The sequence below is a fragment of the Salvelinus sp. IW2-2015 genome, linkage group LG15 (assembly GCF_002910315.2).
Source record: "Salvelinus sp. IW2-2015 linkage group LG15, ASM291031v2, whole genome shotgun sequence".
In the NCBI taxonomy this organism is placed as follows: Eukaryota; Metazoa; Chordata; class Actinopteri; order Salmoniformes; family Salmonidae; genus Salvelinus; species Salvelinus sp. IW2-2015.
In genome coordinates, this window is record NC_036855.1 from 31,123,747 (window position 1) to 31,139,800 (window position 16,054).

General features: G+C 41.1%; 1 protein-coding gene across 4 annotated transcripts; it reads right to left on the bottom strand.

Moving 5' to 3' along the window:
- Positions 1–4,853: 4,853 nt before the first annotated feature.
- LOC111974114 (erlin-2) lies at positions 4,854–13,348 on the bottom strand. 4 transcript variants are annotated; one of them, XR_002878668.2, is made up of 13 exons: positions 13,222–13,348; positions 12,824–12,899; positions 11,473–11,580; positions 11,224–11,305; positions 10,437–10,483; positions 10,249–10,310; positions 9,023–9,148; positions 8,747–8,820; positions 7,753–7,811; positions 7,279–7,370; positions 6,967–7,100; positions 5,678–5,757; positions 4,854–5,338 (listed from the first exon to the last, which is right to left on the bottom strand). XR_002878668.2 is itself a non-coding variant. In XM_024001697.2 (13 exons), the coding sequence occupies exons 2-13, from the start codon at positions 12,862–12,864 to the stop codon at positions 5,168–5,170; spliced, it is 1,032 nt and encodes a 343-aa protein (XP_023857465.1). In that variant the 5' UTR covers positions 12,865–12,899; positions 13,222–13,348; the 3' UTR covers positions 4,854–5,167. The 4 variants fall into 4 exon arrangements, 3 of the variants coding, with proteins under 3 accessions (XP_023857465.1, XP_023857466.1, XP_070303187.1); XM_024001697.2 differs by having other exon boundaries at positions 6,967–7,056; XM_024001698.2 differs by lacking the exon at positions 12,824–12,899 and having other exon boundaries at positions 6,967–7,056; positions 13,222–13,323.
- Positions 13,349–16,054: the final 2,706 nt, after the last annotated feature.

Consider the following 16,054-nt stretch of genomic DNA (forward strand, 5'->3'; position numbering starts at 1 on the left):
CCTCCTTTAGTGTTTGCCTTAAGTAACCTTCTGTCTTATGTAACCCTACCACACGTAACATATACTAATTTCAGTGTCCTGTATTTTCATTTACTATGTTACGTCTAGTGTATGATACCATGCTGGAGTCAGATGGTTTCACATAAACATCTTGCGTGGGGCCCCTCTCTGGAACAGGGATATCTGAGTCTTAATCAATGTGTTCTCAATGTGTTCCATTCAAACTAAAAGCCTGTGATAATTTTATGGGATTAAAGCAATTCATGTCATAGACCCGACTTCAGATAAAGATATTAGCTTTGTCATTATATTGTTTATTTTAAAATCATCTTATTTTATATGACCACATGGAGGGCCAGAGATAATTACAGACACCTGTGATAATCTGATGTACCCAATAAGGCCACTAGATGTCATGTGATCGAATTTTTTTTTAACTTGAAAGTTACCAAGTTCTGGTAGTTTACCGGTAGCTTCGGAAGTTACCAGTAATATACCCTCCCTTTGCAATCCTAGACATGTCTCATGCTTGAAATTACCTCTACAAGCCTGAATCTGAAGCAGGGATATTGGCACCTTGGGTCCTGCCTACGCAGTCTTCTGATTACACATCCGGCATACCGGATTGGGAATCTAGGGGGTTTCTCACAGGAGATAACAGGTGATTGAACTGTCAGCACTTGACAGTGTACACCAGGTTATCAAGTCATCTTGAGGCGGCAGGTAGACTAGTGGTTAGCGCATTGGGCCAGTAACCAAAAGTGTTGCTAGATCGAATCTCCGAGCTGACAAGGTAAAAATCTGTCGCTCTGCCTCTGAACAAGGCAGTTAACCCACTGTTCCTAGGCCGTCATTGTAAATAGGAATGTGTTCTTACTGACTTGCCTAGTTAAAAAAAATAAAAAAATCGTGCTACATTATGAAATACTATACTTACATTTGGAATGTTACTGACATCTTCTCCTGGACTTCATCATTTCCTCCCCTTTATATGTCACTCCCTTGTTTTCTCACCAGGTGGTATTGTTCTTGTTTACCGGCGTGTAGCCTTACGGAATTGTCTCGTTACTGGTTTTGTTGTTTTATTAAACATTTCACCTGCACCTGAAATTGGGTAACTTCTCTTCTCCATAACTTCTGAAATCCAGTCCATATGGTGTGCAATAGTCTGAATGTCAGTGAAGATATCATAGTTTAAATAACATAAGCAGATAATAAATATAATTTTTCTAATAGGCTGTGGTATGTAACTGTCTACCCCTCCTAAATTGCAAAATCAAGATTCATCAGTCTTTCTTGTTTGACAGATGTGAAAGGACAATGTAAGAAAAAGGCAATAAAAACAGACTACATTTCAAGACAAAGTACCTCGTCGTCAAAGAAAAACACATTTTATTGTGTAAATTACAAAATGATGGATTTCTGATTCACAATTTAACATCAGTGAGCGAGTGCAAAAAGAGTCTCCTTCAAGTCATAATCAGTCAAGTCAACCTGAGAGAGTCTAACAAACAGTTTATACAGGTTGTCACTCACACGGCTAACGAAGCTAACTCAGCCAGAACAAACCAGTGTTACATTGAGAGAACAGTTTAATGGATACAACACAAGTGCCTCTCAAACAAGTTGTCATTGCTTTAGTCAAAGCGTTGGTGAAAAACATGCAAATGATTCACCCCAAATGAACTCAGTCTAACACTACACTGAGGGCACCAGTGTGTGAAAGAGTCAAAAAGCTGCTGTTGCGTCTTTCATGAAAACCCCATTACATGTTTATACCATTGACTCATCCTTCCAATATGAATGACTAACATATGTTAGCTAATAACAAGAAAAAAAACACACTATTGTTTTTTTCTTTCCACCATTCCTTTCCATGTAAGATGACTAGATTTTATTTCGAAAATAACGAGGTCTGGTCCAATCTTCAACAAACATGCGTCACACTGACGAGATTAACATCTATGGACATGGTCTGTCATGAACCGCAGACGAGAAAGGACTAATCAGAATAAAATGTACTGTTAAAGCACGCACCTGTAATGCTCTTAATATCCAATGTCAGGGGGAAAAAATGTTTTCATGTAGAGCCTGTATGAAATGCCTAGCAGATAACGACAAAAGTTGCTATTTTAATTTTTTTCTCGAATACTGAACTGGGAGTGGTTGGACAGGCCATCAGACTGTTAAATAGCGCTCTCTAGCCGGCTGCCACCCGGTTACTCAACCCTGCACCTTACGAGGCTGCTGCCCTATGTACATAGACATGGAGTCACTGGTCACTTTAATAATGGAACACTAGTCACTTTAATAATGTTTACATACTGCTTTGACTAAAATACAGTATGAAATTAGTAATGTCACTCTGACATTGGTCATCCTAATATTAATTTATTTCTTAATTCCATTCTTTTAGATTTGTGTGTATTGTTGTGAATTGTTAAGATACTACTGCACTGTTGGAGCTAGGAACACAAGCATTTCACTACACCCGCAATAACATCTGCTAAATATGTGTGTGTTACCAATAAAATTGGATTTGGTTGGCATCACCCCTTCACCAAATCATGGGGATAGGCAATAGCAGAGAGTGAAGATGGTTCATCAATGAGTGTGAGGCTTGTATTGCATGTAGAACTGTTTGTATAATGTACAATTAGATAATGTCACAGATCCAAAATTCCCAGGAAGATTTGATGCGGAAGATAATTTATACTTTTATAGTGAGTCCCAAACCCTTTTCTAATGTCACCCCCCTTCCATTCCCAAGCAAAACCAGGAGAGTTTCAGCCCAAAGTCTGCCTCAGTTTCAGAAAAGGTTTCCATCTGTGTAGTTCAGTGCCATTCTTACAACATTTGTAGTCAATACCAGAAAATAAAATGGGATGGTTTAAAACGAGTGGCAAAGCTTGAGACCAACCGTCAAACACCACCAGTAGAAAGTGCTTTGAGTGGAGGGTGGTTTGTCAATGTGTTCATCTGTATCCCTCATACTATGACTACTACTGACAGAGAAGCCATTGTTCTCTCTGTTCCAGCATGGGACAATGTTCACACTCAAGGAGAAGCTTGTTTCTCAATATCTCAAGTCTAACAGATACTCTCTGTTGTGTCTAGGACACTCTCTCAAGAGCAGACATGAATATAACAATGGCCTTTTGTCCAGCATAATTATAGATAATTGAGAGAAAAACAAGTCAACCTGGACCTTTCTTGAGTCAAAAAACAATTGAATATCAATGCTCACTCTCTGAAACAGAGGTCAAGTAATGTTCATTCAGTGGGCTAGTCAAGATTTGTTACATCCGCTATTATGGTGAGATAAGATAAAGACAGTCAGCCAATTCATATGGGAGAGGGATCTGTATGAAGAAACTAGGTATTCCAAACAATGTATTGTGTATGATTAAGTAAATTAATCATTAATAATGTAGTTAATCATACACAACTATATCTCTGCACATATCTCTCATACACTTACAGTATTATGAGCTATGCAATACATAGAATATACATGAAAGCGCTACCAATTAAATCAAGTTACAAAACATACATCATACACTTGCAAAAGTTCAATTCATGTTTAAAATGTCCCAAACCACACTACACTGTTACATTCAATATATCATTGTTTCGCCTACGGTCTTAGGATAGTCTGTTGTAGGGCTAGTAAAACCTCCGGTCCAGGGTAGCATCCCAAAAGGCACCCTATTACCTATATAGTGTACTATTTTTGACCAGAGCCTTATGGGTAGTAGTGCACTTATGGGTAGGGGTTCTACTAAGCTGACGTGGAATTGGTCAAACCATGGATCAGTTAGCTATTTGATTTGGAATTTTAGGCCCATGTAGGTATCAAAAAAATATATGCAAAAATGTGATTAAATATTTAATTTGGGCTTTAGAAATGCACTGAATAACACATTCATAAATGGGAAAAAAGACAGGAAATCATAAGGAATAAGGTTTTGAAGTGTCTGTCCTATATCTAGGAGATAAGAAAGTTCAGGAAATATTTAGTTTTTTTGGACACATATTTAACCCCTTTTTTTGTAGGCACAAAACCACCTCCATACTTCCATTCATTTTTAAAACCGGTCCCGGGTTACCTGCTAATGGGCAGGTATGTCTCACTGTCTGTGTGTTCTGCAGTAGGATTGGATAGAGGCAATCACCACAGCTGTGTAACCCTGTGTTAGTGGGCAAGTGAGCATTGTTGAAATCAAAACCCTACCCTCAAGTAAGTCATGAAGAACTCACTTACAAAACTCAGTTTTGGACAAGACTGACTTTATGTACAAAATTATCCTATCTACACTTTGTAGTAAATTTTGACACTAGAATAAATGTTTGACTAATATAGATGCCACATATGCCATTTTCTATCAGAGAAGTTGTTTGCCTTCAGTTGCGCTTTCAAAAGGCAATCAGCAGTATATCTTTTTTTAAATGTTTGGTAAAAAGATGAGGGATGGGGCTGGAAGAATGTAACCACTAAAATTAATAAACAGAGCTATGGGTCATGTTGAGGCTATATAGTGTTTGTTTACATTTACTTTGTGAACAAACACTGGAGTAAAACAAGCGTGAACGTAGCAACTGCTGATTGCCTCTTTAAAGTATCTGTGTACCAGACTTCTATGAAATATGACCTATAATTAATAACTATTTCACTCATATGTTTTCCTTACAAAAAACTGGCAATTAAGTATGTTAAAAAGCAGCTTTCCTGTGTTTGAATGGTGTGGCCATATACTGGTCATTAAAAATATTCATGCTAGTAGACCGCTCATTGGCCAGCTCAGCCAATAAGCCAACGTGACATGTTTTATGAGGAAATAGCAAGCATAACATTTTTTTTTTTAACGGACTGTTTGAGGTGGGGTTTTTGAAGTGTTTTTTCCCTAAAAATGTATAAAGTTCTTTGGCCACAAATATGAACAAGACAAGTCAAAAACATTTTGGTATGAGTTAACAGAATATCAATTTTTAAACTAAGATTTTCACTGGCCAGATACTTCAAAAATAGTAGTGCACTATATAGGGAATAGGCTTCCATTTGGGACATGTGCCCCAGGCTCATCTTTCACCCCACCTTGTGGCTGGTATGGTCCTAGCTCCACAGCTCCAGTCCTGGGATGGGTCTCTTCTCCTTTCCATCCCTCCATCAGTCTAGGTCCAGGATCTGTTCAGTTAGGATGTCCATGGCATCAGAGGCCTTAGTGGAGGGGCCAGAGTCAACAAACATCTGGGGGATCTTACTCCCAAAGTAGATCTTACTGTTAGCTGCTATGGCCTGGAACTTCATAAGCTGCAGATACTCTGGCGTCAGCTTCAACTGGGAGTGGAGAGAGAGAGGGGGGAGAGAAAGAAAGTGAGGGTGGAGATGGAGGGAGAGAGAAGGCAGAAGCCAGTGTTGGCTGTCCTGTGATGCTGTTAGATTGTAGCCTGAGGGGCAGTGTGTTCTCTCTCACTGTTCCAGCCAGTCTGAATTCACTCCCTACCACCTCCCCTTGGCTCTAAGCCTTGGATATTTGTAGATCTGCATGGAGGAAGCAACATGGAAGGAGCTGAGAGATCTTTCACCACCCTGATTTTACAGATCCTTCAGATCTGCAAACGTGGAAGGGTTAGGGCCAAGGAGGACCGGCTGTTCCTCACAGTATGTTCCTCTCACCTTATTGGCCTCGGCCGCTCTCTCTGCTGTGTAGAACTCTGCATCGGCCCTGGCCTTCATCTTAGCCAAGAATGCTCCGTCTGCAACCCAGGGGTTAGACGTCAAATTGTGTTGACGCCATCTATAATATTATTTCCACCTCCTAGTAAAATCATTTTAACATATTGGACCATGCCTATAACCTATGTATGGTCCATATTATCAGGTATGCTATTAGCATTAATACCTGTAGCCCAACTGATGCAGCATAGTGGCTATACATAAAAAGGCTGAAGCATAGGGTTGCCCATCTGCATTTACCCTATTGGGCCAATCGTTAGTATAGTTCTGCATCGGGTCAGATATCCACGGTTCCCGGCGGGTGATTCGCAAAAATAATCAGCTGGCGGGTGGAATGAAAACATTATTTCAACCGGTGGGTTGGCTCGCGGTTCAGAATTACATTGTGGGTCGGAAATATTTTAAAATCAAGATAATACTTTTAAAAACCCAGGAGCTTGTTGTGTTACGAATTCCATTCTGTGAGTGGCGAGGCAGACATAAGGCTACCAGCCACGCACTGAGTGTGTCGAGCCGGGAACTGTCCCTTATTTGCGTTGTGCTAAAACGTTCCAATGTGTCTATGCCAGAGCTTATGTTCCCTCTCCCCACGTGAGAATACGACAAGTTTACTTTCCATGGACAGCCTAGCACATGAGAAAATGTGTAACGTAGGCCTAGCCGGAGAAACAAAAAGAAAGGTTATGATAAGGGAATAGGCTACGACACCATCGTGGAAACAGGTGCTGCGTTTCTGAAGACAGGTGGGAGCAGTGACGGGGTATGTCTAAATGTATTGCACTAAGCTTTGAGCTCCCATAGTCAATCTTCAGGAGACTCCTCTTTCTATCATCATGACCCACAGCGAGAAGAACAAAAATGTAGAGCATCTTAAAAGCCCTGTTATGCCAGCATGCCATTTCACTGACCAGTGGCCTAATGACAATTATAAACTGGGTGGCTGGAGCCCTGAATGCTGATTGGCTGAAAGCCGTGATATATCAGACCGTATACCACGGGTATGACAAAAACATGTATTTTTACTGCTCTAATTACGTTGGTAACCATTTTATAATAGCAATAAGGCACCCATGGGGTTTGCGGTATATTTGCCAATATACCACGGCTCTGTATCCAGGCACTCCGTGTTGCAAAGAACAGCCCTTAGCCGTGGTATATTGGCCATATACCGCACCCCCTCTGGCCTTATTGCTTAAATATACAGTCTTATTGTTTTGCCAAACACACACCTTCAATTTCAGAGATCCTTTTCTCTGTTTCTTTCTCCATGACTTTCTGGCTAAACTTGATTTCAGCCACTTGAGCCAACTTCTCTGCCTCTGTAGAGCAGCACATGGAGGAGACAGGAAATGAGCCATACATTCTGGGATTAAATGAGAAAACGGGCAGAATTCCTCTTAAAAATGAGTTCAACAAAACAGACTTACAGTCATTTGTTTATAAATGTAATGTATTATTATAAAATGTCAGTTTAATATTTTCTTTTCTGTGAAAATGTAAAGGTCATAGTGCGTTAGTGTCTGACCAATCACATGACTGACCGATCACAGCCCTCTTCCGCTCTGTCTCCGCCTCCTTCTCCACCACCTTCTGAGTCTGAGCAGAAATCAGAAGCTTTGTCTTCTCAGCCTCCCTAAACACACACACACAGAGATTAAAGGTGCGTGCTAAAAGTTGGTTAATATCTTTCTCTAGTCCCACAGCATGCAGCATGTGTCCCATCCCTCACCAGAACATTCTAAACACAACAACAGACAGGTTTAAAAAAATACCATCATCAGTCCATTACTAAAGCCCTCCAGATGGAAGTGGTGTCCCAAATAGCATACTACTCCCTATGTAGTGCACTTGTCAAAGATCATGCACTATAGAGGGAATAGGGTGCCATTTGGGATACATCCGGGTTTGAGGAGAATATGAATACAGGACGTAAGGGAGTTGGGGGTTTTGGGAATATGGAGTGTTGCAGTGTTCTAGAATGTTGCAGTGTTTACACAGCCAACTGTTCTACTCACATCATCTCGTAGTTCCTCCGAATGCTCTCAGGGATGTTGGGCTTCGTGACTCGGACCGCCTGTGGTCAAGATTGCCGAACCACAACCGTGAAAAAGAGGGGTGACGGAGAGATGATTGAGATCATATTGAACATTTGTTTTACTGTGGAACTGCAAGTCATTACATGGCAATAAGAGGCATTCCATCACCTGGGAATCATCTAGGCCAAATGCCAAACGACAAACTATTCCCTTTGTAGTGCACTACCTCTGACCCAGCCCCATAGTGCTCTGGTCATGGGAATAGGGTGCCTTTTGGGGCACAGACCTAGTTCAATTTGGGAGCACAAAAGAACAAATGCAATCTTACTCCCCCCCAAACTCTCTCTGAAGTGAACTGTGCTGTAGTGTTATTCGTTCCTGGCAGAACCTACAGCTGTAATTGTAGTTTCTTCAAGAGGATTAATGAGGACAAAAGGCTAAGTGTTTAAACCCAGAGGGGCCTTAAAACTGGAAAGGAATGAGCAGCGGTGGGGTCGGGGAGGAAATGATTATTTCTCTCCCTCCATCTCGCTCTCTCATTTTTGAGTCTGACAGAATCTCTCATCGTTTCCCAGTCCAGATATTGCAACATGGGATCTGTTCTGTTTATCGTCTTTCATTAAGTTCTAGCTGGTAACTGAAGTCCATCCAGGCCGCTTAGCAGCCCACTCATCACCTGGCATTCATTATCACAATATGGAGCCTCATAAAGTTGAAGTACAGTATTCTACTTTAACCTTACACAATACTTTCAACTTAACCCTGTTTCCTGTCTGCCATTCAACCCCCTGTGTGCGTGTGGCTCTACCTGGATCACACAAGGATAAGTGGAGTATCGAGTAAATCAAATCAATCATCGCGATTCCTTGCATATAAACCTTCAATAAAAACATATTTATACTGGTATGCAAGGATTCTCTAAGATGGTTTGCTGTCTCTTCCTCCCTCCATGTCTCCTTCCCAGTCTCAGTACCTGTATAATGAGTCCAGGAGCCATGCAGGTCAGATCCTCCTGTAGGGTCAGCTTCAGGTTTTCATCTATCTGGTCTGAGGGAAACCAACACACACACGCACGCACACACACGCGCACACAATGGAGACAGAGGCTGCATCCCACACACCACCCTATTCACTATACAGTATAGTAGTTTTGCAGTATGTAGTGCACTATGTAGGGAATTGGATGCCATTTGGGACCACCCAGAGACAACACTAGGCCTTTGAAACCCTTTGAATATTGATTAGTTACCGAACAAGCCGATGTAGACCTCCTGTAGAGAGTGGACGCTGCAGAACTGGTTGAGCTCATGGTGAACCTTGTTGAATATCAAGGCCTTGTCGTAATCCGCTGTGAAGTTCCTCACTATATCATACACTACAGAGAAAGGACAAAGAAGAATGACTACAGCACAGGAGGTTGGTGGCACCTTAATTGGAGAGAACGGGCTCGTGGCAATGACTGGAGCGGAATTGGTGGAATGGTATCAAACACATAGTTTCCAGGTGTTTGATGCCATTCCATTTGCGCCGTTCCGGCCATTATTATGAGCCGTTCTCCCCTCCGTTCTCCCCGCTACAGTAATATCCCTTTCACACCAAGAAGTTTTTACGCCAACTTTACCATACCGCCAACTTTTTTCCCGCCTTTTCTTTATATCTGAAAGGTATTCAATATTACATTTGTTTTATTTATTTTTTGATACAGTACCGTAAATCCTATGTGAAAGCAGTATAAAGTAAGTAAGTAGTAGTGGCTACAGTAAATACGGAGCTTGGTCCGAGCCAGAACGGTCCATAGGGCAGAAGCCTCCTGTCTCCTGTTTCTTAGCATCAGGCAGCTTGATGTACAAGTAACACCCCTTGAACCGGAAGCTAGTCTATCGCAGGGTTACAGTAAGCTGTGTTCAAAATGGTTGCCAAGTACTAGTGTTGTGTTCGAGACCACCTGAAGCGAGACCGATTCAAGACCGGAGCAAATAGAGTCAGAGTCAAGATCAAGACTGGAGGGGGATAGTAAATTGTGTCAAATTGCCAGCATAAGAGTTCAAAATGTCCAGTATATCTGTGTTCGTATTTTACAACAACATATCGATTCTTTAGAAATTCAGAATGGTGAAAAAAAAGACACCGGTCTCAATTACTACAACACTGCTAAGTACACAACCATCACGCGCCAGGCTTCCCCTCGTTCCACCCACCCCTTACATTTGTCATAACAAAAGAGACTCGGAGCACACTTTGAGAGAACATGGAGTAGCCTCCCTTTGGAATGATGATGCAGCAGACAACACACTGTTACAATACATGGGTTTCACTGGTTTTGAAACAATATAGCGTATATACTAAAGAGGGATTTGAACATCAGACATTTTATGTCACGAGTAAGATCAGTTTTAGTTTTGTGTTGAGAGAGACAAAACTTGAGCCCCTTGTCAAAATTGCTCCAATGTTTGATGCATTGGCTTATGACTTTACCTGCTGAGGGTACCAGGTAGTTCACCACTTCTATCCGGTCAAAGTAAATCATCACTCCCCCACTGAACAAATAAAACAGAATGTAACTAGACATACATGCAATACATTTTCAAGAATGGAGATAAAAGTAGCTGGTAATCTTTCCATCCATGAAGTTTATTTCGGGCAGTGGCGACAGACAATCCTACCTTGTGCCACATGGTACATTCTTCACTTCATCTGTTTGTAGAGTGGTCTACAAAGAACAGAAAGAGAAGGTGTTAAACACTCCACAAATCCATCATTTCTGCAGGGCTCAATTCAATAAAACCTACATTGTAGTATTTACACAGTAGTTCTTTTCCCCATGGTCCAAAAACTCTTGACAGGTCTTTGGGCGGCAGGTAGCCTAGCGGTTAGAGCGTTGGGCCAGTAACCGAAAGATAGCTGGTTTGAATACACGAGCCGACGAGGTGAAAAATCGGAGCAAGGCACATAACCCTAATCTACCCCAGGGGTGCCGTACTACTATGGCTGACCCTGTAAAACAACACATTTCACTGCACTTATCCGGTGTATGTGACAATACCACTGTATGAAAACCTGCAAACCTACCAGGGGTGTATTCATTAGTAGCACACTCGTAGCTAAATGTTCTGTAACAGAAACCGTAACCTAGATTTCCTATTAGACAAATATAGGCAGGTCCTTCCCCGTTTGGTTCCTAGTGAATACACTCCTGGTAGACTCCCATCATAGATTTGCTGTCACTTTTCAGAATAAGAAGTGTGCGAGCACAGGGTGACTTTTGTAAACAAAGAAACTGCCTAAACTTTCCTGTTTGAATGAAGTCCAGCCTCAGCCTTTGCCCTAGTACATTTCACCTCAGAAACCTCACAGACCAGTCAGGTTTCAGTTCCTCTCTTTGTTCAACTCCATTTCAGCCTAAACCCCAGTCAGACCAGTCATGCCCAGGGCCTAAGACACCAGTCTTACCTGCACAGACTTGAAGTTAGTGATGAAAGGCATCATGAGGTGGAACCCAGGGTTACTGGTGGTGGTCAGGAGAGCTCCTCCCCTGTGGAACACACAAGTCAAGGACATGTTGAGGAGGGAGCAACATAACAGATAGATCTGCCACAAATAGAGATGATATGATTCCTTACTCTGCATGCATGTCGAAGAGACATGTCTGTGCTACATAAAAATAGATACATTTAAATGAAGACATAACATAAATCTGACCTGTAGTAAACTCCAGTGTGTCCCTCCTCAATCTTGTGAACAGAGGCGAAGAGAGCTGCGCCTCCAATCGCACAGATTATTGAGGCAATGGCACCCAACTGTGCCATCCTGGGAAGAAGAGGAAGAATAAACCATTTGTTTTTAAAGGATTGGCATGCACAATGTTGGACAGAGGATGGATTAATTAAATAATAATCAAGCTTACAGTGCATTCGTAAAGTATTCAGACCCCTTGATTTTTTCCACATTTTGTTATGTTATAGCCTTATTCTAAAATGCATTAAATCGTTTCCCCCCTAATCAATTTACACACAATACCCTATAATGACAAAGCAAAAACAGGTTTTTATCAATTTTTGCAAATGTGTGTGTATATATATATATATATAAAAAAAAAAAAGGAAATATCAAATTTCTGACAACTGTGTGACCTTATACAGACAGGTGTGTGCCTTTCCAAATCATGTCCAATCAATTGAATTTACCACAGGTGGACTCCAATCAAGCTGTAGAAACATCTCAAGGATGATCAAATTGAAACAGGATGCACCTGAGCTCAATTCTCAAAGCAAAGGGTCTGAACACTTACATAAATAAGGTATTCCTGTTATAAAATTAAATAGATTTGCAGACATTTATTTAAAAAACAACTGTTTTTGCTTTGTCATTATGGGGTACTGTGTGTAGATTGATGAGATTGTTTTATTTAATCAATTTTAGAACAAGGCTATAACGTAACAAAATGTGGGAAAGCGAAGGGGTCTGAATACTTTCCGAATGCACTGTTGATACCTTTCACTGAAGAGTTGAAGTCTAATCTAATACATAACCTTACAAATATTCTACCGCTTTTACAAAAATGTTGTTTTATTGTAGTAAATTGTAATCTTGCAAGTTGTGGATGTTAGGACAGTTGATTAGAATATAATCAGCTGCATGTAGTTGAAAACGACATCTGAGCAGAGCCTTCTATTTGTAAATAGAAGGCTCTGGATGTGAGATCATTCAGCTGGCAAAAAAAACGACGCTGTAAAACATTACTAAAACGTTCTGTTCCAGCTAGGCATGCTGCTGTCAAGGTAAACTCCTATTAGTCAGGAAGAAGAAGCTTAGCTGAGACATCAGCAGGGACTGACTGACCTTACAACATTATAAGAGGATTGACCAAGAAAGGCATGGAAACTTCTCGCCTGCCTCACCTCACTCTGAAAACATCCACAACTGAAGGCTGCCACAAGTTATTAGTCTGTGCACAGCTACAACAAGAATAATATAAAGCTACTATAGTGATCTTGTCTAGACAACTACAAGTCAGTCAATCAATCAAAGACAGCATGCAGGCTTTTCATACCAGGTCGTGAAACTTGAGCTCGCACGTGAGGGTTCAGTCATCTTTGGTTCAGTATCTTTGGTTCCACTTTCTAAGTCTAACATGGAGAAGTTGTTTCACTTTCAGTTGACAGAATGCTGACAGCTAAACATGAATTACCTAGCTAAGCGCCCAGTCTTGGATTTACTCATACACCCCTCCCAGTAACGCAAAACAAGATAAGCCAACTACGTAACAGGCATTGTGCAACAACAGTTTAACGTTAGTTTTTTAAGCTATCTTTAAGCTATCTTTAGTTCCTACAGAGGATGGTATCTAACCTACATTGACTAAATATTTCACATACATTGTTGTTGCATGTAACGTTAGATACTTGAAAAGGCCATTGATAAAAGTGTACTCGAAACCCGTATTATTACCTGTATTATTACACGAGGTGCCTCCTCCACGGTAAAAAATAAATACATACAAAACTTATACGCTAACAACATTTGCTAACACCTACTACAAAGTTCACTTCCTCATTTTGCGTCATGCGTCATCAGCTGTGCGTTCTTCAGTGCCTTTAGAGGAAATATCCTTCAAAACCGGTAGAGGGCAACAAAGACTATCAAAGAAAGCTAAATATTCTGACTGTTATGTAGAAGTTGTTTCTGTGATTTAAAAAAATCAAATATCTAGGTTTATTTTTCGATTAATTGTGGCATTTATATTATGCATTTATACAAGTGTACTGATAAGTACATTTCTGCACTGTTTGCTGTGATACAATAGGGCAGAGTTGCTTTTATATTACTGTAACAAGGTAGGAACCATAGTTTTGGTCAGTGCTTCACAGAGGATCATAATTAGTGGGGAACATGTAATGGTATAAAACCACCCCTAAATCCAGTATGCAGATGAGAGTGTTGTAATGGATGGTCCTGTGTGGTAATATAGACTGTCCAGTGAGGGGATTCAAGTAATGCCCCGGGCCAGTGTTGATTGCATTCGTTTTGGAACCGGGCTGCCTCCCGGGCATGAGCTTGGTGCCCTGTTTTGTCCGAAGTGATGTAGGTTAAGCACGTGGGGTAATGAGTAGGATTCTCTGCTTCACATGCAAAAGTGATTGTTTTTGATTAAAAGGCTTTATCTGCCTTCCCAAAATAACTATTTTGAAAATTCAAACATACACTACCATTCAAAAGTTTGAGGTCACTTAGAAATGTCCTTGTTTTTGAAAGAAAATAATTTTCTGTCCATTAAAATAACATCAAATTGATCAGAAATACAGTGTAGACATTGTTAATGTTGTAAATGACTACTGTAGCTGGAAACGGCTGATTTTTAATGGAATATCTACGTAGATGTACAGAGGCCCATTATCAGCAACCATCACTCCTGTGTTCCAATGACATGTTGTGTTAGCTAATCCAAGTTTATCATTTTAAAAGGCTAATTGATCATTAGAAAACCCTTTTGCAATTATGTTAGCACTGTTGTTCTGATTAAAGAAGCAATAAAACTGGCCTTCTTTAGACTAGTTCAGTATCTGGAGCATCAGCATTTGTGGGTTCAATTACAGGCTCAACATGGCCAGAAACAAATACATTTCTTCTGAAACTCGTCAGTCTATTCTTGTTCTGAGAAATGAAGGCTATTTTTTGCATGCGAGAAATTGCCAAGAAACTGAAGATCTCGTACAACGCTGTGTACTACTCCCTTCACAGAACAGCGCAAACTGGCTCTAACCAGAATAGGATGAGAAGTGGGAGGCCCCGGTGCACTGAGCAAGAGGACAAGTACATTAGAGTGTCTAGTTTGAGAAACAGATGCTTCACATGTCCTCAACTGACAACTTCATTAAATAGTACCCGCAAAACACCAGTCTCAACGTCAACAGTGAAGAGGCGACTCCGGGATGCTAGCCTTCTAGGCAGAGTTGCAAAGACAAAGCGTTATCTCTGTCCAGTGTCTGTGTTCTTTTGCCCATCTTTTATTTTTATTGGCCAGTCTGAGATATGGCTTTTTCTTTGCAACGCTGCCTAGAAGGCCAGCATCCGGGAGTCGCCTCTTCACTGTTGACGTTGAGATTTTCAAAAACAAGGACATTTCCAAGTGATCCCAAACTTTTGAACAGTAGTGTATATTTTATGAAAAAGAGATGTGTGTATCTAAACGATGCATCATGCTGCCTTGTTGACAACATGACCGAGCGGCGCAGATTATCGTTCGATTTGAGAAGGGTGATCCTCCCTCACCACTTTTGCCCATTCACATAACCGGCCATAGCCCGGTTCACTTTATCAAACTCCCTCATTGTCATTTGTTTGAGAGCCATTTGAGGACCAATGTTGTCTTGAACATTTTGGGGGTGTCCAAATATTTATATAAAGTTATGCCACGGTAGTCTAATATTTTCAAATAGTTTCAGTTGATTATAAGGAGTTCCGAACCAACTTGGCTATTATGTGATTCTTCTGGCGTTCATCTTTATCGCGACAGTACCTCTTCCCCCTACGGAGGTTGAAAAGATTTGGCATGGACCCTCAAATCCTCAAAAGTTCTACAGCTACACCATTGAGAGCACCTTGACTGGCTGCATCAATGCTTGGTATGGAAACTGCACCGCTCTTGATCGGAGGGCGCTACAGAGGGTGGTGCGAATAGCCCAGTACATCACTGGGCCTGAGCTCCCTGCCATCCAGGACTTCTATATCAGGCAGTGTGAAAGGAAGGCCCGGAAAATCGTTAAAGACTCCAGCCACCCAAGCAATATACTGTTCTCTCTGCTTCCGCACGGCAAGCAGTGCCGGAGCGTCAAGTCTGACACCAACACGCTCCTGAACAGCTTCTATCCCCAAGCCATAAGTCTGCTAAATAGCTAACGAAATGGTTACACGGACTATCTGCATTGACCCTTCTATTTTATTTATATTTTTGCACTGACTCTATGCACATTCTACACACTGACACTCCAACACACACAAACACACACACACCATTTGCTCACACACATACCACGCACACACATTCATACTGACTCTAGACACACGCACTCACAAACTCACATACAATCATCATATACGCTGCTGCTACTCTGTTTATCATACATTCTGGTGCCTAGTCACCTTACCCCTATACATATCTAACCCTACCCCTCCAGTGTCCCTGCACATTGTAAATATGGTATTGGCACTGACCCTGGAACTGACCCCGTATATAGCTTACTTATCTTCTTGTGTTCTTTTTATTTATATTTCTTGTGTTTTT